The 24346-nt window shown below is 39.0% G+C and overlaps 1 protein-coding gene across 1 annotated transcript in view; it reads right to left on the bottom strand.

Annotated features, from left to right (window-relative positions):
- DHX29 (DExH-box helicase 29) overlaps window positions 1-24346 on the bottom strand; it is a 58429-nt gene that overhangs the window by 9613 nt on the left and 24470 nt on the right. Inside the window, exons 9-23 of the mRNA XM_049768108.1 lie at window positions 23044-23209; window positions 22496-22619; window positions 17888-18496; window positions 15573-15716; window positions 14653-14829; window positions 13419-13559; window positions 11490-11637; window positions 11142-11259; window positions 9388-9472; window positions 7440-7528; window positions 4935-5063; window positions 4766-4841; window positions 3898-4122; window positions 2192-2328; window positions 1337-1430 (exon numbers count right to left, since the gene is read on the bottom strand). Coding sequence (XP_049624065.1) covers window positions 1337-1430; window positions 2192-2328; window positions 3898-4122; window positions 4766-4841; window positions 4935-5063; window positions 7440-7528; window positions 9388-9472; window positions 11142-11259; window positions 11490-11637; window positions 13419-13559; window positions 14653-14829; window positions 15573-15716; window positions 17888-18496; window positions 22496-22619; window positions 23044-23209 — 2462 coding nt within the window. The remainder of the gene's footprint in view (window positions 1-1336; window positions 1431-2191; window positions 2329-3897; window positions 4123-4765; window positions 4842-4934; window positions 5064-7439; window positions 7529-9387; window positions 9473-11141; window positions 11260-11489; window positions 11638-13418; window positions 13560-14652; window positions 14830-15572; window positions 15717-17887; window positions 18497-22495; window positions 22620-23043; window positions 23210-24346) is intronic.

Consider the following 24346-nt stretch of genomic DNA (forward strand, 5'->3'; position numbering starts at 1 on the left):
CCCTCCCTCCCTTCTTCTTTCAAATTATTTCTTTGTTATGATTGCTAAATACTTTTAATTACTTTGAAATACATAGGATTATCAATTGGGAGAAATACTAAACAAGAAAATACAATCATATACCTTTCTTTTCTTTTTTTTGGTTTTTGGGTCACACCCGGCAGCACTCAGGAGTTACCCCTGGCTCTATGCTCAGAAATCATTCTTGGCAGGCTCGGGGGACCATATGGGATGCCAGGATTCTAACCAATGACCTTCTGCATGAAAGGCAAATGCCTACCTCCATGCTATCTCTCTGGTCCAATATACCATATCTTTTGTATTGTAAGATGTACTCTCCTCCCCACCCTAAAATGCATCATATGGAGTAAATGCTGTCTGGAGCTGAAGCCTGAGTGCAGGGGAAGGGAGCATTTAAAAACTATGTGCATCTTGGGCCCGGAGAGATAGCACAGCGGCGTTTGCCTTGCAAGCAGCCGATCCAGGACCAAAGGTGGTCGGTTCGAATCCCAGTGTCCCATATGGTCCCCTGTGCCTGCCAGGAGCTATTTCTGAGCAGACAGCCAGGGGTAACTCCTGAGCACCACTGGGTGTGGCCCAAAAAACAAAAACAAAAAAACCCCACAAAACTATGTGCATCTTATAGTGTGTAAATTTGGTAAGTTCAGGGATTGGGGAGCTAGTACATGGGTTAGGACACTTGAACATATCTCATTCTGTTTGGCTTTGGCATCATATGAACAAATTAGCATCACTAAATATGATGGCTCCCAAGCAATCACTGGGTGGTCCTGATGGCCCCCAGCTGCACCACATCCTTGGGTTTTCATATTGAGCAATTTGACCTCATTGGCTGAGAATCTCAAGGAGTGGCCCTTGAGTTTCAGGGAAATTCGGAATACTTCTCCTTCCACCCACAACAAAAACCAACCCCCTTTCCAATATTAGCAAGTGATAGTAAACCAGGGGTCTCAAACTCAATTTACCTGAGGGCCGCATAAGGGATTTTGCTTACCGAATATTCGCAATAAAAAATCGCATTAGTAAGAAGAAAAATCACAAAAAATTGCATTAAACATATGCATACCCCGAACGGAACTGCTTGGGGTATGCGAAGGTTTAATGCGATTTTTTCTTACTAATGCGAATAATCGCGAATACTGCGATATTTGAAGGCCGGCCGCGGGCCACAAAATGTTGTACAGAGGGCTGCGAGTTTGAGACCCCTGTCATAAACCTTTACTATGTTTAAAATACTGATTTAGGCATTTATTTTTCCAAAATAAACACAGTAGTAATCAGTGAATCTGAATTAGATAGTGGTCTTAAGAATTACCTCAAGGGTTAAAAGTGATGTTCTGTTAAGAAAATTCCTCCGGCAGTATGTCATTTCAGAACGATAGCCTCCTTCCTGCCTTGCTTTCTTCCATCTAGATAAATAAAATTAACATGTTTTATTTACAAATTTTTTCAGAGGCACTAACCAAAATAAGTTTTAATTAAATTATATTTTCTTTAAAGAGGGGAGTCTAATTGTATCTGCCGTCAATATAAGAATTTCAACTTCAATATTTTTCTTTTCTTTTTTTTGGTTTTTGGGCCACATCCGGCAGTACTCAGGGGTTACTCCTGGCTGTCTGCTCAGAAATAGCTCCTGGCAGGCACAGGGGACCATATGGGACACTGGCATTCGAACCGACCACCTTTGGTCCTGGATCGGCTGCTTGCAAGGTAAACGCCGCTGTGCTATCTCTCCGGGCCGACTTCAATATTTTTCTGACTAATAGAAACATCTAATATGGGGCCGGGCGGTGGCGCTGGAGGTAAGGTGCCTGCCTTGCCTGCGCTAGCCTAGGACGGACCGCGGTTCGATCCCCCGGCGTCCCATATGGTCCCCCAAGAAGAGCGACTTCTGAGCACATAGCCAGGAGTAACCCCTGAGCGTCACAGAGTGTGGCCCAAAAAACCAAAAAAAAAAAAAAAAAAAGAAACATCTAATATACAGATATTAACTTATAGGAAGACTTATAAAAAATTAAAAATTGGCTCTCAAATAGTTAATTATACCTTGACAGGTAAAAATAATTAAAAAGAAATAAACGTTTTGTATGTATAATTATGACACAAGTAAAAAGTTTAAAAATAACCTTAAATGAGTAACTTACTGACAAAAACCAATAGAGTTATTTACCCTATGTATGCATTGTAGATCGTCAGGTGATCTGAATCTGCCATAGCCAAAGCTGATTTTGCAAGATCTGCTTCATCTTTTCGACCAATTGGTGTGGTAAAAGGAGACTTCTCTGTCATAACTGCAGCTAGTGTTGCCTATCATAAGTAAACAATTTATCTTTAAAGAGATATATATATACTGAAATCATTCATGCAAAAATCATTTTCAAGTTGTTTCTTTTTTTTTTGGTTTTTGGTTTTTGGGTCACACCCGGCATTGCTCAGGGGTTACTCCTGGCTGCCTGCTCAGAAATAGCTCCTGGCAGGCACGGGGGACCATATGGGACACCGGGATTTGAACTAACCACCTTTGGTCCTGGATCGGCTATTTGCAAGGCAAACACCGCTGTGCTATCTCTCCGGGCCCCTCAAGTTGTTTCTTTCAATGTTTGCCATGCTCCAAGATATCTAACATTTTGTTTTGTTTTGGAGTCACACCTGGCAGCGCTCAGGGGTCACTTCTGGCTCTATGCTCAGAAATCGCTCTTGGCAGGCTCAGGGGACCATATGGGATGCCTGTATTCGAACCACCGTCCTTCTGCATGCAAGGCAATGCTCTACCTCCATGTTATCTCTCCGGCCCCAGATATCTAACATATTTTTAATGATTTTTAACAGAAATATCACTTTGTAAAACTTAAATATATCATTTTACTTTTATACCACCTCTGTAAGGGGATCCTATCAACAGAATCAGAGATAAAATTGTAGTATTCTGTGAGTCACAGTCTGCTGTACAGTTAAAGCAGTATCTGAATCATAGCTCACATATCTTGCCTTCCAACCTGAATTACCATGGTCTAAAATGCTCTTTAATTAACTTTAAATTACAAAACATTTAAATCCATTTATGAATGCAACTTTTCACATCAACTATATGGCAAACGTTATTCTGAGGGTTTGGCACAATTCTGTTGATTATTTCAAAACTAGAGAAAAGAAACTTGCATTAAGTCATATTCTGTTGTCTTTTAACAAACTTAATTAGTAGTCCCAGAAATGCAACATCCTTATGAAGTTCAGAAACCTGCAGTGACGTGGTGGTTGCATTGAGGCCAGGTAGTCAAAGGTACAAAATGTGTTAATTTTATGATAATTTGAGAAAAAGATGGTTGGCTTAAAAAGATAACTCGTAGAAATAGGAAAGGTAGGTTTTGATTAGACTTTTAAAGTCTGTGGTAGTCAAAGTTTTCTAATAATGTCACTACATGCAAGTAAGTGAGTATTTAAAGTGAGGTGTTTGAGAGCCAAAGTTTAGACAAACCACTCACAAAATAGTGCCTACCTAAACAGGTAGGATGATTGCTATGCAGCTAATCCGATTTGATTCCCAGCACCTGATAGGTCTCCAGAGCACTGCTAGGAGTGGCTCGAGTACAGATGGAGCAAGAAATAAGCCCTGAGCTTAGGTTGAGTGTGACCTCAAAACAAACAACCCCCCTAACCCACAAATAAAATAGTGCCTGTCTGGATAATGGACTAATACAAAAAAATTAAATATATATATGAATTCTCATCATTCAGAGTACCTGGATTAAAATGCCATAGACATTCTAATTCTTCGAGAGAAAAAAAAAAGAAAAAAAAAGACATTTAAAATTATATCCAAATGTAGTTTGCTAGCTAAAACGACTCGCATAGTAAAGATGTACAACTTTAACATACCACTGGATCAAGGCAGCCAAATATGGCACCAAAAATAAGCATCTTGCCAATCTTCACATTCACAGGCAAAGCCGCCAGGTGTTGGCCCAGTGGAGTCAGTTTAGGTTCATTTAATTCACAAGCTCCAATTTTTCGAAGTAAATTCATTGCATTGCTGATTACTTGAAGCTGAGGAGGATCTAAGGCTTTGGAGAGGAAATCTTCTGGAGAACCAAGACTGCATTTCTGAGGATTGGAAAAAAGTGATAAAAGAGGCCAAGAATTAGCTGTAACCAATGGCATGGCAGAGTGATATCTGGTTAGTTTTGAGGGTATATGTGAATACGGGTTTATTTGAGAAAGACATGATGATGATTTCTTTCCCAAGATACAGGTAAGTTTCTTAATCTCAACCCTGTTATTTTGATGTACATTAATTCTTTGTTGTGGGGTCACTATGGAATATTTAGCAGCATCCCTGTTGTCTATCTCTAGATGCCCATGTATCACCTACCTTTCCTGTTAATATCCAATTCTGACAACAATGTTCCTGGCCACTACTCATAGTCTCTTGCTGGAAATATTACTGCAAATTGATGGCAGTACGTTTAGGTTAGGAGACTACATTTAATCTATAAATTATGAGTTCCTGTTGCAGAATTAAAGTACAGTATGTTTATATATATTGAAAGGACAAAGAAAGGGGTAGATATTAAAATACTTAAAAATTTAGAGCAATATCTGGCATGCTATGTTTAAGCTTTTACTTATTAGTTTCCTCAAAAGGTATGTAGAACAAAATATTTATCTGAGAGTTGGTGAGACAGTAATAGGTGTGGCCTTTGTCCCATCAGTTCCCCCAAACTGATCTGAGTTACCCTTGAAGTACCATGATATGAAGACATAGTTCCTCCAAAGGCACACGCAAGATTTCAGGGACAGAATAATCCATAAAGCCTTCAAATCTGAAATATAAATAGCAGGAAATACTTTAGATATTACCAGAAATACCACTTGACACTGAGTTGTATGTGTTTAATTTCAGGGCCATGTCATACCTCTCTCGGGTGTACATGCGGAAGCAGAAGCCATCTCTGACCCGCCCAGCTCTCCCCTGGCGTTGCAGAGCACTTGCTTTACTGACAAATGTCTCAACCAAAGAACTCATCTGACTGCTTTCATGGTACCTAAAGAAATGTTTGAGAGAGAATAGGTAGGTAGGTGATAAATCTAAATCTGAAAATATCCGATTCAAAATTAGAGGGCCGGATGTAGTTTAGTATTAGAAATGGAACATGATTCATGTGAAGTCCCACCTGACTCCTTTAAATTGAAAGTGGTTTTTTTTGTTTGTTTTTTGGGCCACACCTGGTGACACTCAGGGGTTACTCCTGTCTATGTGCTCAGAAATAGCTCCTGGCTTGGGAGACCATATAGGACACCAGGGGATCGAACTGCAGTCTGTCCTAGGTTAGTGTGTGCAAGGCAAACACCCAACCACTTGCACCACTGCTCTGGCCCCTGAAAGTTTTTTTTTTTTCTGTTTGTTTGTTTTTTTTTTTTTGTTTTTTTAAAGAAAAACTATCACCAAGCATTAGGGACACTGTCTCAAGTTGCTTCATAAGAGATAATTCAGCAAATACTGTATATTAAATCTCATAGCCTAAATCTCAAAAACTCTAACACACACAATAAACTCTGTAACTTACTCTTTCCCAAATTAATCATAACTTTTTTTTGGGGGGAGAGTTAGGTCACACCCAGTGGCACTCGGGTTAGTCCTGGTTCTGAGCTCAGAAATCACTCCAGGCAGGTACGGGGGACCATATGGGATGCCACGATTCAAACCACCATCCGTCCTGGATCAGCTGCTTGCAAGGTAAATGCCTTACAGGAGCACTATCTCTCTAATCCTTAATCTAATAACTTTTGAAAAATTCCTATTAAATATGTAATAAGACTTTTTTTCCTCACTCCCCATAATAATAATTTTTTTAAAACATTTGAGAAACTGTGATGTAAACAATAACATTAAATGCACTTTTATTTTTTTTATTTCTGGTTTTTGGGTCACACCCGGCATTGCTCAGGGGTTATTTCTGGCTATGAGCTCAGAAAATGCTCCTAGCAGGTTCGGGGGACCATATGGGATGCCAGGATTCGAACCACTGTCCTTATGCATACAAGGCAAATGCCTTACCTCCATGTTCTCTGGCCCCTTAAATGCACTTTTATCAAGACATTTAAAACCTAAAAATATTGGAGCCATAGCGATAGCACAGCGATAGATTGTTTGCCTTCCAAGCCACTGACCTGGGACAGACCTGGGACGGACCCAGGTTCAATTCCTGGCATCCCATATGGTCCCCCCAAGTCTGTCAGGAGCAATTTCTGAGTGCAGAGCCAGGAGTAACCTCTGAGTAGTACCACAGGGTGTGGCCCAACCTCCCCCCCAATCACAAACCAAGACAAACCCCAAACCCTAAAAAAAATATATATATTCTCTAAATTAAAAAAATTAAAATCAAGGGCTTATTTTGCATTAGATGATCACTTTAAAATATTGATAAATTTCCTAATATTGATGTAATATATTTATAAAGTGGTATCCCTGAATATAAACATTAATCTAAATAAAGTAGTAATCATTTTGTTGGAGAACTAGTTTTATTATGTGTTAATTATTGTACTAGTCATTTTCAATCATGAAATTTCATTTTTGTCTAAGGTTAAATTTAATTCTAATTTTAAAATCCATGTTCTCCTTTTGTAATCCTATAAATAATGCTTCTGTTTATTTGGGTTTTTTTGGGGGGCCACACTTGGCAGTACCCTGGCACTCTTGGCTCTGTGCTAGGAAATTATTACTGGTAGACTTGGGAATGCAGGAATTGAATCCTGGTTGGCCGTATGCAAGGCAAATGCCCTACCCAAAGTGCTGTTGCTCCGGCCCCCTGCTAATTTCTTTTTACAGATTTACAAAAATGCATGTTTTGGGGTCAGGGAGAGAATTCCAAGGTTGGTGCTTCCCTTGCATGTAAATAAGCTGGGTTTGATCTTCTGCACTACAAATGATCCCTACAATCCAATACCCATAGTGCTCCAAGCACAGAGCCAGAAATAGCTCCTGAAATAGCTGGGTACAGACCCACAAAAGGAAAAAAAAAAAGAAAAAATTCTAATCTAAAATTTTCTCAGAGAACACTTTTTTCTTTTTGGCATGTGTCCCACCAGGCATGCTTAGGAGTTAATTCTTTGTGGTGGTTAGGGGACTATTTGGACCACCAGTGATAGAATCCAAGTCAGCTGTGTGCAAGGCAAATACCCTACCCACTGTACTGGCCCTCAGAGAACACTTTTTTTTTTTTAAATAACAGTATATTAGTATTATGGGAAAATTTATAGTTATGTAGTTTGATATTAGGCACTTAAAGTTTGTTATAGTTTCCCAAGACTTTTTGCTTTAGGAAGAATTAGGATATCTGGTAAATCCCTACATGATTCTGTGATGTATCCAAAGAATGCAAGAACCCACCATTTTCAAGTTAAAGTTTCAAACTTACTTATTTTCTTTTGTCCGTCCAGTATCAATTACAAATACAACATCTGGAATAGTGATTCCTGTCTCTGCAATATTTGTTGCTAAGACAATCTGAAAAAATACATAAAAGCAGTCAAAATAGTTAGGGAACAACTTTTGATATGTGCCATCATGTAAACTTAATTTTGAATTACAAATTTTGAAAAGCTTCGTTTTTTTTTTTACAAAAAAAAAAATCACAGTCTATTCCCCATTATTGTATAATTTTAATTAGTTGTAGTTTCACCATCTCAGCTTACTATTAGACTAAATTTACACATGTTTAGTCCAGAAAGATACTAGGCCCCTAATTCAAGTCAGTCATATTAAAAGACACAAAAAGTGGAAAATTGGGTCAGAGAATGGAGACAGCTTGGCAAAACCCTTTACAATTATAAAAAAACAAACAAACAAAAAAAACGAGAACAAAAACCAACAAAAAACAAGTACAACAAAGGAGAATTGGTTTGCTTTTCTAACTTTATAGTGACTTAATAGCTTGGTGGCTTTGGACAAGTCATTTTACCACTCTGTACTTCAGTTACCTCAACTGTGAATTAGAAGGTAGATGATTTCGTAGGTCCCTTTCTAGCTCTAAAATTCTTAATCGTGATGGCTGAGTGGTGCAATCTTCCACATTTTTTTCTGTTGAATCCTTGAAGGTAAAACATTTAGGAAATTCTAGGTCAAATTCGGTAAGAACTGCACTATCTCAACTGTTTTCCAAATCTGATTGCTTGCTTTTCTTATTAATTTTATCCTGGGAAATAGGATCTAGATTATTAAGACTGAGATGGGACCTAGGAGATCATTTTTTACTTTAGTAACATTATTTTTGTTAAGAAGAGGATATTCTTCAATTAAAAATGTTAAGGGGCATTCCAAACATTACAATCTCAGTACTCCAGGAGGTCTCAGAATATAACGATAAAACATCACTTTAATTTTAAGCCTTTTAAAGATGAGAAATTGTAAATTAGTAGGTGCTAAAGCTCCCAAACAAGGCAGCAGCTGGAGGAAAAATTAGGTCACCTGTATTTGAGTCCAGATTCTTTTTGGGAACATACCCCACAATTTCTGCTTTTTTCCCCTTGTGAAGGAATCTGAGAAACTTTTTTTGCAAACTCTTTCTTCATTTAGAACCCAAACAAAGAAAATATGGAGAAAATTTCTTTTTTTTTTTAATGTTTTTTTTTTTTTTTTTTTTTTGGGCCACACCCGGTAACGCTCAGGGGTTACTCCTGGCTATGCGCTCAGAAGTCGCTCCTGGCTTGGGGGACCATATGGGACGCCGGGGGATCGAACCGCGGTCCGTCTCCTAGGCTAGCGCAGGTAAGGCAGGCACCTTACCTTCAGCGCCACCGCCCGGCCCCGGAGAAAATTTCTTAATCTAATGTCCTACTATATGACAAAATGAGTAAGACTCCCAATTCAAATAGGTGATAGCCATCCTTCACTGTTTTTTTAAAGGCAGTGATTCATTTTTTTTTTTTACAAAGTAAACAAATCCATGCCACAAGTTATAACTACCACTCCCCTAAATACTTTTGTCCCTTTAGTCATTTACAGCATATTAAAATACTTGAATTTTAATATGGGTTACACTTCTTCTGTTTGTTTGTTTTTGGGCCACACCTGGTGGTGCTCAGGAATTATCCTAGCTCTGTGCTCAGTAATCACTCCTTGCAGGTTCAGGGACGTATGGGACACCAGGGATCGAACCCAGATTCCTACTGGGTCAACCACATGCAAGACAAATGCCCTACCGCTGTGCTATCTCTCCAGCACAATATAGGGTACATTTCTGATTCTGTTAAGCTGCATAGCATCTGGAGTCTGTCATCCATAAGGCACTTAGAATCAAGAACCATCTTTGATGAAAATAAGCTACACTTTAATCAATCACATACATATGATATACTAAACTTTACCTTCCTGACTCCGGGAGGAGGAAGTGTGAATGCTGCAGCTTGATCTTGAGTTGAAAGAATAGAATGCAGAGCTATCACTTTATATCTGAAAGTTAAAATCATAGTTCTTAGCAAGACTTTCCCTTTAGAAGACACTGCAAAGAACAACAAAATTGATTTGCAAATAAGAAGCAACTTAAATTGGGAGAGGGGGGTCCACACCCAGAAGCGCTCAGGGATTACTCTTGGCTCTGCACTCAGAAAGCGCTCCTGGCAGGCTTGGGGACCATATCGGATGCCAGGATTTGAACCACTGTCAGTCCTGAATTGGCTGTGTGCAAAGCAAATGCCCCACCACTGTGCTATCTCTCTGGCCCCATAGTTTAAAGTTTTTATTATGAAAGTTTCAACTCACAAAAATTGTGAAAATGATACAATGAAACCCCAGAGAGGCTCATCACAGAGAAAAATTTTTGTATGAATGAACTATATGAGCTGTGAAGTTGAAGTCATGTTCCATTAAGTTTAACAGACAAATTAGTCTAAAGTCATAAACTATCAAGAACTCAGTGGGACTCTGCATCACTTACTGGATTAGGGCAAGTTGTCACCACCTGATTCCTTTACTTTTTTCCTCCATTTTTTTGGGCTACACCTGACAAAGCTCAGGGCTTACTCCTGCTCTATAATCAGAGATCACTCTGAGTAGGGTTTAGATCATATGGGATGTTGGGGGATCAAACTTGATTAGACTTGTACACAGCAAATGCTCTACCTGTTGTATTATTGCTTTGGTTCCATCATCTTATTCTTTTTTTTTTTTAACTTTATTTATTGATTGAATGGTTTTTGGGTCACACCCAGTGGCACTCAGGGGTTACTACTGTCTGTGCACTCAGAAATCACCCCTGGCAGGCCAGGGACCAAATGAGATGCTGGGAATCAAACTGGGTACCTCTGGGACGCTGTGTTATTTCTCCAGCCCTCCATCATCTTATTCTTAATCATAGGATTCTGGCTGCTTTATCATATTAATAGAATAAATGCAAAATAGTAACTAATTTTTTTTTGTTTGTTTGATTTTGTTTTTGGGTTACATGCACTGGTGCTCAGTGTTTACTCTTGGCTTTACTGGTCCAGTAATTACTCTTGGTGGTGCATAAGGAACAAGATTTGGTACTGGGGATCAAACCTGCTGTGTATTTTCACTCTTGGCTCCATATCGACAATTTTAACTTAAAGTTGAAAAAATAGCAAGCACTGAAGAAGTGTTTAAAAGTCAAAAACACTTTAAAATTTAAAATTTAAATTTAAAATAACTTTAAATTTTTTGTTTTGAGAAAGGCTCACATTTTCTCTTTTTAAATTACCTAAGAGGGGTCCCAAGAGATAGTACAGCAAATAAAGAACTTGATTTGCACATGGCCAATCTGAATTTGATCCCACATCCCAAAAGGCTTGCATGATTCCTAAGCATAGGGCCAGGAGTAACCCATGAGCAATGCTAAGTATGACCCACAAACTTAAACTACCTAGGAGGGGGACAGAACAATGGTATAGTGGGTAATGTGCTTGCTTTATACAAAGCTGACCTAGATTCAATACTCCTTGGCATCCTATATGGTCCTTTAGCACTGCCAGGAGTAATCCCTGAGAAGAGAAACAGTTATAATCCCTGAGCACTACTGTGTGTGCCCCTCCCAAACAAACAAAGCCAAAACAAAACACCCTTTACCCCCTCAATTACCTAGGAATAAATGAATATTTTTAGTTACCGTTCAGAAGAAAATCTTCTGTCAGCTGATAGGAGATCATACAATTGTTGAATATGAGCAAGGCCTGGTAAAAAGATCAATACTGCTCCTTCGATATTTCTGAACTGCGGACTTTGGTCTGAAATTTTTTTAGAAGGCATAATATCCAAAATAAGAAATAAGGAACACTACATAAGATATTAATAAAACCTTGAATTAGTAGCAAATTCTATGTCAATACAAATAGAGCAGGGCAAGGGATAGAGTGGCAAAAGCATGCATGAGGTTCTGGCCTTGAATCCTGCTCTTGTTCCCACCCCCTCCATTCCTTTCCCCCTCCGATGGGGCATATCAGAACTAGATGTATACCTAAATATGTAAGAAGTTCCAAAATCAGATCTAGGTTGATTTTATGAGGATTCATGTAGAGAATGGCATGCTGAGTGCGGTTGCTGTACTTGTGGTAAAAAGGATTTAAATCAACAACATTCGTTCCAGTTTGAACTGGGATGTAGTCCTAAAAGAATCAGAAGAAATTGAATGAAAATAGTATTTTGTGAGACAAAAAAAAAAAAAAATGAACAAAGGTATTTGTAATAAAACTTCTATTTCTCATATTAACTATAGGAAATTTATTTCTGTTTACTTCTTTGGTTTTTGAGCTACATCTGGCAATGTCCAGGGATTATTACTCCCAGCTATACACTTAGGCTATGCAATTACATCTGGTGGTGCTCAGTGGACCACATGAAATTCTGGGACTGAATCTGGGTTGGCAACATTCAAAGCAAACATCTTACCCACTGTACTATATCTCAAATTTTAATGAATAAAGAGTAAAAATTATACCTTCTATAATTTAGTTTCACCAAGCTCAGTTAAGTACAGTACAAACTTTTTATTTTGCATGTCAATACTAAATTAAAGAATACTTTGAGGAAACAGAACAATGTCTGCATTATTTTGTGGTAACTAGAAAAAAACCCAAAGAGTTCAGAATACCTGTGACAAATAGTACCTGCTTCATACCTTCTAGATTCTACTTTTTTGGATCATACCCAGTGGTGCTCAGGGGTTACTCCTGGCTTTGCGCTCAGAAATTGCTTCTGGCTCGGGAGACCATATGGGATGCTGCGGATTGAACCCATGTATGTCCTGGGTCAGCCACGTGCAAGGCAAACGCCCTACCACTGTGCTATCACTCCAGCCCCTAGATTATACTTAATAGCTGCATACCAATTGCTTTTTTGATAAACCTTTAATTTTCTAAAGTTTTTCTTTAGTTTCTAATTTCTATATAATATGAGGGAAAATATTTTGATTTTTTCTTTCTTTTTTGTAGGGGGGCACACCCGGTGATGATCAGGGGTTACTCCTGGCTATGCGCTCAGAAGCTCCTGGCTTGGGGGACCATATGGGACATCAGGGGATCAAACCACGGTCCATCCTAGGTTAGCCGCCTGCAAATCAAATGCCCTACCACTTGTGCCACCACTCCGGCCCCACATTTTTGCTTTCTTGATTTATCTGCTTAATTAAAAGATAAAGTAATTGACTTTGTATGCATGCATAAAATATCATGGATATAATGAAAATACAGAATAAAGCATGTCTACAATGCAGAAATCATAGCTTTTATTTCTAAAACTGTGTCACTGAAATATCTCTCTAGGAGGACTGCCTAGTTCTATAGTTCCACTATACAGCTAGTTATTTCACACAAAGGGTGCAAAGTAAACAAATGAAAAAGATCTAGATATTGGTTCTGCTTAGTTCTGACTCACATACAGCAGAGAAAATTGGGCCAAAGATAGCACAGAGGTAAGGTGCTTGCTTTACATGCAGCCAGCACACCCACCGAATATGGTATGTCAAATTGCCAGGAGGATCCCTGAGCACTGGAGCCAGAGATCGTTTGAGCACTGCTAAAGGTGACCTACCTATCTCCCTCTCAAAAGGCGATAAAAAAATTATTACAAACTGTTATATTAACACCGTTAGGAAACAATAAAAATGGCTTATTACATGGTTCTGTTTTTTATGCAAGCCTTTAAGACCCAAAATAGTGTAAATGACAAAATAAGGACTAGAGTTTTAAAGAAGTAACCTTTATCTAAAAATAAATTTTATATAAAAGACTAGATAAAAGAGGTAACCTTTAATTTGCTCATGACAAAAATCTGTTCATCTTTTAGCACATCATACTTGAATTCATTGTGCAAGCCATTAGATTTTAAAATTCTCATTGCTGATTTTGCTGTAGATATCATTCAGATATTTCATACATTTTCTTCTTACATGATATTTTTTAATTCCCCCTGCTTTGCTTGTAACATTAATGGTTATTTCTTCTTCCTCCTCCAGAAATTTTTGACAATATTCCGAGTCTTTCTCCAGGACAAAGCCTGTTTCTTCTATTATGTCTTCAAGATGAAAAACCTGCATAGATTAATGAGTGAAAATGGTGAACTCAAATTATCAAATGCATTTGAGTAAATACCAATGGAAAGAACAAAATAAGTACCTTTTGAATGTCACCAATGATAAACACTAATATTGAAAATTATAGTAAAGGCTACTTTCTGCATTTCTTGGGAATAAAAACTTGGTTGAGATAGATGAATCTGTCTATGGAAGTCTCAGGATAGATTATATCCTGGTGTACATTTTTGTAGCATGAACACTGATTAAAAAGAGCAGTTTATTTTTTCTTTTGAAAAAGAGCAGTTTTTAATCAATTGAATCAAAAGGGCAAACATTAAGAAAGGCAGAAAGGAAGCTTCAAATACTTATTTGCATTTAAGGGGTGGATGAAAACAATCAATTACCACACAGCCTCCCTCAGATATGGATAACTGTTTTATTTTTGTACTTCTCAGTATGTCCTTCAGCAAAATCTTCTATTCTCCACTCACCCACTCACCCACTCTCAGGTAGAGGTTTTCAATTGTTTGCTTCCCTAATACTATCTCCACTACCTCTTGAACTATACTGCAAAGATAGATCAGGGCTGAGACAACAAAAACCCTATTTTTAAAAAAAGAATTTCATTTTTAATGTAATTTAGATAACATGGTAACAATGTTAATGTTTATAGTTTTTATGAACAAAATTAAAGTTACTGTTCCTAACTGTCACCAAAGAGTTCAAGATCCTCCACACTTTCTTTATATCTCTTCTAGTTTCTATCTCTTCTAGTTCTATATCTCTTCTCTGCTTGGTGACCTTAGTTTTATAATCCAAGGCCAAGGGCTCATCATTGTTAATACTATCTATTCTAATTTTATTTCTCTATATTGCACAGATGAGTGCAATGACCTATTTGTATTATTTGTCCTTCTACCTCCAACTTAGTTTGCTTAACATGACATTCAATAGTTCTATCCAAAGTGCAGCAAATGCAAGATTTCATCTTTCCTTAGAGTTGAGAAGTTCATCTGTTGTTGAACATTTAGGTTGTTAAGGACATTGATTTTGGGAAAACTGGCTGCTGGGAATGTACTGTTTACATGTGATTACAAAGAAAACTTACCTCAACAGGATAACTTCTTCCAGAAATTCTAAGAATAGGACAGTGTGTGAAATATGTAGAAAACTTTTCACTGTCTACAGTTGCACTCATCAGAATCAAGTGTAGATCGGAGCGTTTCTGTAAAATTTCCTTCAAGATAATTAGTAGAAAGTCTGACTGGACACTTCTTTCATGAACCTAGTAGAGAGAAAATTAACCATGTGGGGTCAGAAAGACAGCTCACAGGACTGGAGTATATGCCTGGCATTCTTTTTGCCCAAGTTTAATGTCTGGCACTACATGCCATCCTTCTCCCTTCCCTCCAGAAAACTACTGAGAGTTAGCTCTGGTGGCCTCTAAGTACTGGCAGGTGTGCTGTAGGGACCATATAGTGCTATAGATAGAACCAAAGGCTCCCACATGCAAAGTAATGCACTCTAGTCCTTCAATACTTTCCTAGGCTGCAATATTGTATTTATTGAAGAGATTAACCTGAAACAGTTTTTAAGGAAATGAAGTAATAATTATATATAAGATCTGACATTTGGTAAGCATAAAATAAAAACACTAGTTGATTAGAATTTTTTATCTTAAAAAATCTGTAATTCAGATTCATTATTTATCTGTAGTATTTGCCCACATCAACCTGAAATGTTGAATCTCTCCTTGCTGGACAGCCTGTGTTTTCTCTTGACTGCCTTATTCTCTCCCTCCTCATATTTTTCTAAATAAAACTATCCTACTATCCCATCTCCCCAACCCCAAATGAAACAAATGTATATACATGATTACAACAGCATTCATGTTTATGATTTTGACATATGGTCTGGCACCATCAATACCACCAAAAATTAGAGATCCTCTATTAGTATATCTGAAGTGATGTTGTTTTATTGCAAAAATGTTTAAATGATCTCAACTTAATTACAAAATCTACTTACCTCATCTACAATAACATGAGACACATTAGTTAAGAGGCCATCTTCTTGAAGTTTCCTAAGCAAAACTCCTGTTGTACAATACAGTAAACGAGTAGATTCACTAGCTCGAGATTCCATCCGAATTTGATAGCCACACAAAGAATTCTGAAGGGAGAACATAGGCCAAGATTAGAATCTCACATATAATATGGGAAACACTTAAAAAAGTGAAGCTTTGGTGGCCAGGGATGTTTATTTGATGGTATATACAATATGGCCTGCATGCCTGAGCACTTGTGTTCCATCCCTGGCACCAAGGAAGAAATAAAAAAAAACATTAAACAAGAGTATCTGTCTTGTTACAATGTAGAACAGTTAAGTCTATTTAGTTCAATTAACTACAAAATCATTTTACTCATCTCCTTTTATATACAACTATTCAATATGTCTTGGCAATTTTAAGTAATATCTTGTGCTTTTCAAAGTGTTGAGAAAATTGTTCACCTGCTTTGAGTACCATTAATACAACAAATAAAATAATAATAGATATTATGTATACTTATTTTAGAATAATGCCTAGTCATCTATCCAGATCTCAGAAAAGCTTATCATCATGAAATAGCGGCTGCTATCAGCAATGGTCCTACTTGAAGTGAAAAGAAAAAAAAAAGATGAGAGAGATTGACAAAAGAATAACATACTCAATAGAGTGTACAGGCTCCTCCAAAGGTGGAGAGAGCACTAGTATAGAACTCAGCATGAAACATGAAAGTCTACATGAAAGGAGAGGAGATGTGAGTGAAATGTGCTCGGGCACCATGTACTCAGGCAGGGGTCCTCAAACTTTTTAAACAGGGGGCCAGCTCACTGTCCCTCAGACCATTGGAGGGTCTGACTATAGTAAAAATAAAACTTATGAACGAATTCTAATGCACACTGCATATATCTTATATTGCAATGAAGAAACGAAACAGATACAAATAAAATATGTGGCCCGCGGGCCATAGTTTGAGGACCACTGTAACTCAGGCGACACATGTGCCTCCTTGGGAAGTACCAAATAAGATAGAAATTATGTCTTTTTACTTCCGGTATCCCATACAAAGAATTCAATTTGTTACATAAAATTTTTTAAAGGAAAAGAAAAAGAAAAAAATTTAAACGAAAAGATACCAGTTTGAAAGACAAAAATGTTTACTATTTCTAGAAATAATTCACTGAAGTATGATTCAGCTGTTACAGGAACTCAGAATTCATCATACTTGGTTCTAAACCATTTCCTTTCTACACTTTACATTCATTTAGGTTAAGGAGAATCAACTTTGTATAACTTGCATGGCAAAATCCACAAAAGTATCTAAGCAGATTTCCATTTAAAACAATTCCAAGGGTGGGCTGAGTACAATAGTACAGCAAGTAGGGCATCTGCCTCGCATGAGGCCCACCTGGTATGATCACTGACATCCCAAATGGTCCTCCAAGCAATGCCAGGACTAATTACTGAGTGTAGAGCCAGAAGTAACCCAATGTGGCCCCAAAGCAAGTAAAAATAACAAAACAAACAAAAAACCCTCAGGATTTGAAAGTAGTATTTTCTTCTATTTAACCTATTCATTGAAAAGAATGAAAAGAAAATTCAAAAATAAAATCAAAAGGAAACTGCTAGTATACATGTGTTTGTGTATATGAGTCAATTTGTCTATATTCCCTGGACATTCAAATTAGTATGTTACACATCTGAGCACACAACTATTAATTATGATTTTCTTTTGAGAATTTAAATGCTGTTACAAATATTCTTTTCGGGGCCGGTGAGGTGGCGCTAGAGGTAAGGTGTCTGCCTTGCAAGCGCTAGCCAAGGAAGGACCATGGTTTGATCCCCCAGCGTCCCATATGGTTCCCCCAAGCCAGGGGCAATTTCTGAGCGCTTAGCCAGGAGTAACCCCTGAGCATCAAACGGGTGTGGCCAAAAAAACCAAAAACAAATATTCTTATCATAGGGAAAAGATTGTATATGACAGCTATCAAAAAAATCATGCAAAGAGGGGCCGGAGTGATAGTGCAGCAATAGGGCGTTTGCCTTGCACGTGGCTAACCCAGGATGGACCTGGGTTCAATCCCCAGCGTCCCATATGGGTCCCCTGAGCCAGAAGTGATTTTTGAGTGCATAGCCAGGAGTAACCTGAGTGTCATTGAGTGTGCCCCCCAATGAAAAAGCCCCCAAAAACTACAAAAAAAAATCATGAAAAGAATTTGCTGTGTACTATAGAGTAAGAGGTGGAACTCATAGAACTCATTTGTATCCCAATTCAGAGGTGGAATAAACATCATCTTACCCTTCCTCCAGGCCCATTTTCACAGCCCAATTCATCACAAACTCTTGTAGCCAAGCTCACAGCTGAGATTCTTCTGGGCTGGGTACAGACAATGTTACATTTACTTGTTCCCCACTCATTTAGAAGCAAGTCTTCCAAGAGAAAGTGTGGTACTTGAGTACTTTTACCACTTCCCGTTTCACCTGCTACCACCACTACCCGGTGCCTTTTAAGAGTTTCCACAATGGAATTCCGGTGTTTGAACACAGGCAACTCTTGCCTCTCTTTGAGAAGTCTCTGGTATTTAGGTGTGCTCTGCAACTTTCTAAAGAGGTTTCTAACGGGTTCCAAATCTTCTGCTTTTTCTGATTCCAAGGACAGGGCAGAAAAATCCTCATCAGATACTAAGTTTTCCCAAGATTCCTCAGGATCTTCAGAATTTTCTTTCTTACTTTCAGAGTGCTTCTGTTGCTGTTGCTGCTGTTGTTTCAGTTTATTCAGAAGCTTAGCAATAAAAAGATCTCGTGGTTTATTGGTTTCCATTTTATTTAATTCTTCCTTTTTCTTTTCTGCATCACTCCATTCCAGCCAAACATCTCGGTAAGTGGGAGGAAGTAACTGATGAACTGACTATAAGGAAAGAAACCAGTATATTATTTTTAGTAGTGCTACATTTCATAGTTCTACTAGATGCCAAAATTAAAGCCTGGAACTTAGAAAGATAAGTATCTTCCCTTGAAATTGTAATGTCTTTAAAACTGTAATTATTTCATGATATATAAGCAGACGGGGGCTGGAACAACAGTTCAGTGTGAAAGACACTTGTCTTGCACACTGCCAAGTAGGTTCAAGCCTGGCACCTCATATGGTCTGAGCCCTTCAAGAAGAAAGCCCTGAGCACAAGCAGATATGCCTCCTCCCTTCAGCCATTCCCTGACCACCCCTCAGATGTATCAGCATATTATATACAAGTTTATAAATAAACTGTATCAAGACTTCAAGGCTTGCTAACTGCAACCTTGGCAAATAACTTCCTGTGACTCAATTTTCCACATTTGTACAAGAAGACATACTTGTCTTTATTTTGTTTGGTTTTGGGGCCACACCTGGCAGTGCTCAGAAATCACTCCTGGCAGGCTCAGGGTCTGTATGGGATGCCAGGGATTAAACTCGGGTCTGTCCCAGGTTGTCTGCGTACAAGGCAAATGCCCTACTGCTATGCTATACCACCACCACCACCACCCCGCCCCAAAAGAAGGCATACTTGAAGATAAATTTTAAATTATCTGAAGTGCATATTCCTGGAATACTATAACACTGTTGAAGGTCTATTGCTGGAGAGAGGGATCATCAAACTTACTGGTCCTGTCCAATGTCAGAATATAGGTCTTGATGTCAGTTAGGAACATGGAGACACTTGCCTCACAAAAGTTTAATCTCATTCCTGTAATTTTTGTTTGTTTGTTTTTGGGTCACACCTGGCAGTGCTCAGGGGCTGCTGCTGGCTCTGCGCCTAGTAATCACTCCTGGCAGGTATGGGGGCCCATATGGGATGCCAGGATTCAAATCACCATCTGTCCTGGATTGGCTGTGTGCAAGGCAAATGCCCTACTACTATGCTATCTCTCGGCCTCTATATTTTTTTTGTTTTGTTTTGTTTTTTTGTTTTTTTTTTTTTTGGGCCACACCCGTTTGACGCTCAGGGATTACTCCTGGCTATGTGCTCAGAAATCGCCCCTGGCTTGGGGGGACCATATGGGACGCCAGGGGATCGAACCGCGGTCCTTCCTTGGCTAGCGCTTGCAAGGCAGACACCTTACCTCCAGCGCCACCTACCCGGCCCCAGCCTCTATATTTTTTTAAGAAAAGATTTTCTCTTACATTCAGCAGCTATATACTATGGATCAAAGTTTTTTTTTTTTTTGGGTTTGTTTTTTGGACCACACCTAGTGGTGCTTAAGGGGAGATGGGGATTCAATTCAAACAGCCAGCCTCATGTAAGGCATACACCCAACCCACTGGTCTCTAGATGAAAGTATTTTAAACAAGTTACACAGATGAAATCTTGTTATATGTTATAAAAGTCACAGGATATAACATTGATAGTAATTTCTGTCAATTAAGTTTAGCTTATGGTAATTTATTTGGAAGAATTAAGGCATTAAAGGTTAAGGAACCAGAGCGGTGGCACAGAGTATAAGCCTCGGCATCTGCCTTGAGTGCGCTAGCCTAAGATGGACCAGGGTTCATTCCCCCGGCATCCCAGATGGTCCCCCAAGCCAGGACTGATTTCTGAGCGCATAGCCAGGAGTATCCCCTGAGCATCACTGGGTGTGGCCCCAAAACAAAAAGAAAACACAAAAAGGCATCAAAGGTTAAATTTCACTGTGGATGGGCAAGGACTGATCAGAGCACACTTCCATTAGGCTGGAGTGTGCACTTTGCATGTTAGAGGCCTGGGTTGGATAACTGGCACTGCATAGTTCTTAACTACAACTCCCCTAAAATAAGGAACTTTCACTGACAGAAACTGGAAACTGTTGGGAGATCTATTTAATCAGTTGAAATTTTCAGTGGTTTTAATTCCCCATAAAGAAAGCTATACACACACACAAAAATAAATAAAATAAAAAGAAACCTATACACATTCATTGAAAAAAAGCAAAATGGTGACAATGAGGGAAAGAGCACTGTGTTCCCTTAAAAGTGCTTCCTTGGGGCTGGAGAAATATTATAGCTATAGGGTGTTTTCCTTGTTTGTGGCTGACCTGGGTTCAATTCTCTGGAATCCTATATGGTTCCCTGAGATCACCAGGAGTGATTCCTGAGTGCACAGGCTGGAATAACCTTTGAGGACAACTGAGTGTAGCCGAAAGCAAAATAAAACAAAACGTGCTTCCCTCAGTGGTTCAGAAACATCCTACAAGAGTTAAGGTGCTTGTTTTGTATGAGGATGACCCAGCTTTGATGCCCAACATTACGTACAGTCCCGAGTACTAAAGCTTTGAGTAGTCACTGAGGAACATAGGGTATTATCCAATATCTCCTTCCCTCAAACACAGGGCTTCCTTAAGTAGTATTTTATCATAACCTTTCCTTAAATTGATGTTTACAGTTAATATAACCTAAAATTGAGAACTAGAGCTAATATCTTTTTATCAACAGAGACAACATTAAAGGAAACAAACTTTACAAATTCTTTTTTTTTTGGGGGGGGGGGGGGATTGGGCCACACCTGGTGCTCGAAGTTACTCCTGCTCTGAACTCAGAAATCACTCCTGGCAGGCTTGGGATACCATATCATATCCAGGCATGTCCTGGGTCAGCTGCGTGCCCTATTGCTGTGTTATCACTTCAGCCCCTTTACAAATTCTTTTCTTTTCCCTCCCTTCCTTCCTTCCTTCCTTCCTTCCTTCCTTCCTTCCCTCCCTCCCTCCCTCCTTCCTTCCTTTCCTCTCTTTCTTCTTCTTCCTTTTTTTTTTTTTTTTGGTTTTTGGGCCACACCCAGTGTTGCTCAGGGGTTACTCCTGGCAGGCACGGGGGACCATATGGGACACCAGGATTTGAACCAACCACCTTTGGTCCTGGATCGGCTGCTTGCAAGGCAAACGCCGCTGTGCTATCTCTCTGCCCCCCCCCTTTTTTTTTTTTTTTACAAATTCTTAATTCTGCTTTAATTGTAGGTGGCTGACCCCAGTTTGATCCATATCTAGCTCCCCAGGTTCTGCCAGGAGTAAGCCCTGAGCACTGCTGAGTACGTCCCCCAAACAAATAAACAAACAACAGCTACAAAATTTCCCTAAATTCATTCACTCTAACACACCTTTTTTTGTTTTGTTTTTGAGTCACACCTGATACTCAGGGATTACTCCTGGTTATACTCTCAGAAATTATGCCTAACGGTGTTCCAGAAAACATATGGGATGACAGAGACTGAACCTGGGTTGGCTGTGTGAAAGTAAGTACTGAACCTGCTGTATTATATCACCAGTCTCAGCAATATTTTTTTTTCTTTTCTTTTTTTAATTTGGCCACACTCAGCTGTGCTCAGGGTTTACTTCTGGCTCTGTGCTCAGAAATCACTCCAGGCAGGCTCAGGGGACCATATGCAATGAAGGAGATCAAACCCTGGTCAGACATGTTCAAAGCAAATGTCCTATCTGCTGTGCTATCTCTCTGGCCCCCAGCACTATTTTTAATCTAAAGTTGTTTAGTATGGAAAGTTTAATATACTAAAAGGGCCATGTTTAAGGGTGAAAGGAGGGCAAAATGATATATCACTGAGGACTGATCAGAAGCAGACAGTGAAGAGAAAGTTAGCATATCAGAATTAAAGACTGTGTTCCATCTTTACACGATTTCCAGAGTATGACCAGATCTGATCCCCAATCCCAAAACAAAACAGTCTTCCATGAGAAAATATATTTTGATATATTGACAAAATACAGCTTTTCCATTATGCTGTGAATGATTTATGAAATACCTGGTTCCAGAAATTCTCCCCTGGGCCAGTGATGTGGTTCAGTGGTAAAGGTATGTCTGAGGCGCTTGGTATGATCACTGATTCCCTAGCTCCAATCTGGGGACAATGCCCAAAAATCAGAATATAAGCTAAAATAAAAGTCTCACCTGCCCTTTGACTAGATGATACAGAGCTAAAGTTGCTCCCAGATGCTGGGCTTGCATGCCATCCTCTGTTAAGATTGTAGGGCATACAACCAGTACATCATCATCAGACTTTATTACCTTCACCCTACAAAGAAAACAAACATTAAAAAATTATTCATTTATTAAAAAATTCTATTGACATGAATTTAATATACATTTACTATCTATTTCCACAAGATATTGTACTAAAAATAAGACTTAAAAGCACTATCAACCTGAGATGCAGAAATTACAAGTTACCTAAATGTCTAATCCAAAAGAAAAAAAAAAAATCTTACATTTGTCTGAAGTTCATTTTGTGTGTGTGTGTGGGGGGGGGAGTTAGGGTCACACCCAGCAGCGCTAAGGGTTACTCTTGGCTCTATGCTCAGAAATCACTTCTGGCAGGCTCGGGGGACAATATGGGATGCCGGGATTCAAACCACTGTCCTTCTACATGCAAGGCAAATGCCCTACCTTCATGCTATCTCTCCGGCCCCTCAAATTCATTGTTAATCCGAAAAACATACCTACATTTCCAGTATCGACCTACTGCAACTTTTTCAAAGGAAGGATTTGGACTCTTGGGAAGATTCTTCCTGACCCAATCAATCAGAAATTGTTTGGGAGATTTTCCAGTCCAGCTTCGAGCAGTATAGTCAAAATTTCTTACATCGTGAGGTTCTTTTTTTTTCTCTAAAATGACCAAAAAAAAAAAAAAATTCCTTTAAAAAGTTCCTTAAAAATAGTCAAAAAGTAATATAAAATCTCTGCTGAAGTCCTCTTTACTTTGGAGATGAGACTTGTAGAAGAAAATAGGGGAAGAAAGGATAGAAAGCTTTGCTATTTTTAACAAATTAAATCAAGGTCTTTTGTTTTTGTGTCACACCTAGCGGTGCTCAGGGGTTACTCCTAGCTCTAAGCTCAGAAATTGCTCCTGGCAGGCTCGGGGGATCACTTGGGATACCGGGATTCAAACCACCGTCCTTCTGATGCAAAGCAAATGCCGTGCCTCCATGCTATCTCTCTGGCCCCTGCTATTCTTGAAGTAATCTAAGGAAATACTCTTCAGAAGACTGCTAAGAGCCTGAATCTCTTTTAAAGTAACAAAGAAACTAATTTCTGTAATTTTTTTTGTTTTATTGGGGGGTTACACCTGGCAGCGCTCAGGGGTTAGTTACTCCTGACTCTCCGCTCAGAAATCGCTCCTGGCAGGCTCGGGGGACCATATGGGATGTCGGGATTCGAAACACCATCCTTCTGCATACAAGGCAAAAGCCCTACCTCAATGGTATCTCTTTGGCCCCTCTGAAACTTTTTTTTTAATTTTTATTTTGATCATAATGGCTTACATATCTTTCACAGTAGTATTTTAGGTACATATCAACATTGAATCAGGGGAATACCCATCACCAAATTTGTCCTCCCCCTATCCCAGTTCCCCTTCTGTAACCCATATACCCCACCATCACCCCCTGGACTGCTAGAGTAGGTGGTCCCCTCTTTGTCCTGCTCACTATTAGTGATCATATATCTGTTTGGTCCTGGTACACTCCCCTGTCTCCCCCTCTATTTAAGAAGCGGAGCTAGATAAATCAAGTTATGTGGCTTTGTTTGAAGGAAAGAAAAGCAATAGATTGGGGTACAAAATAAGAGAGAAAAAAAAAAAAAGACGACAAATATGCTAAAAATAGGCACTGTCCTTCTAGAGGATTTCAACCTCAGTTTGAGAGAGGATGTGAAAAAGGCAATTGAAACACCACCACAATAAAGAAAGAAATATCAAAGTAAATATCCAGTGAGCACAACAGCAGTAAAGACAAGCACCACACA

The sequence above is a fragment of the Suncus etruscus genome, chromosome 2 (assembly GCF_024139225.1).
Source record: "Suncus etruscus isolate mSunEtr1 chromosome 2, mSunEtr1.pri.cur, whole genome shotgun sequence".
In the NCBI taxonomy this organism is placed as follows: Eukaryota; Metazoa; Chordata; class Mammalia; order Eulipotyphla; family Soricidae; genus Suncus; species Suncus etruscus.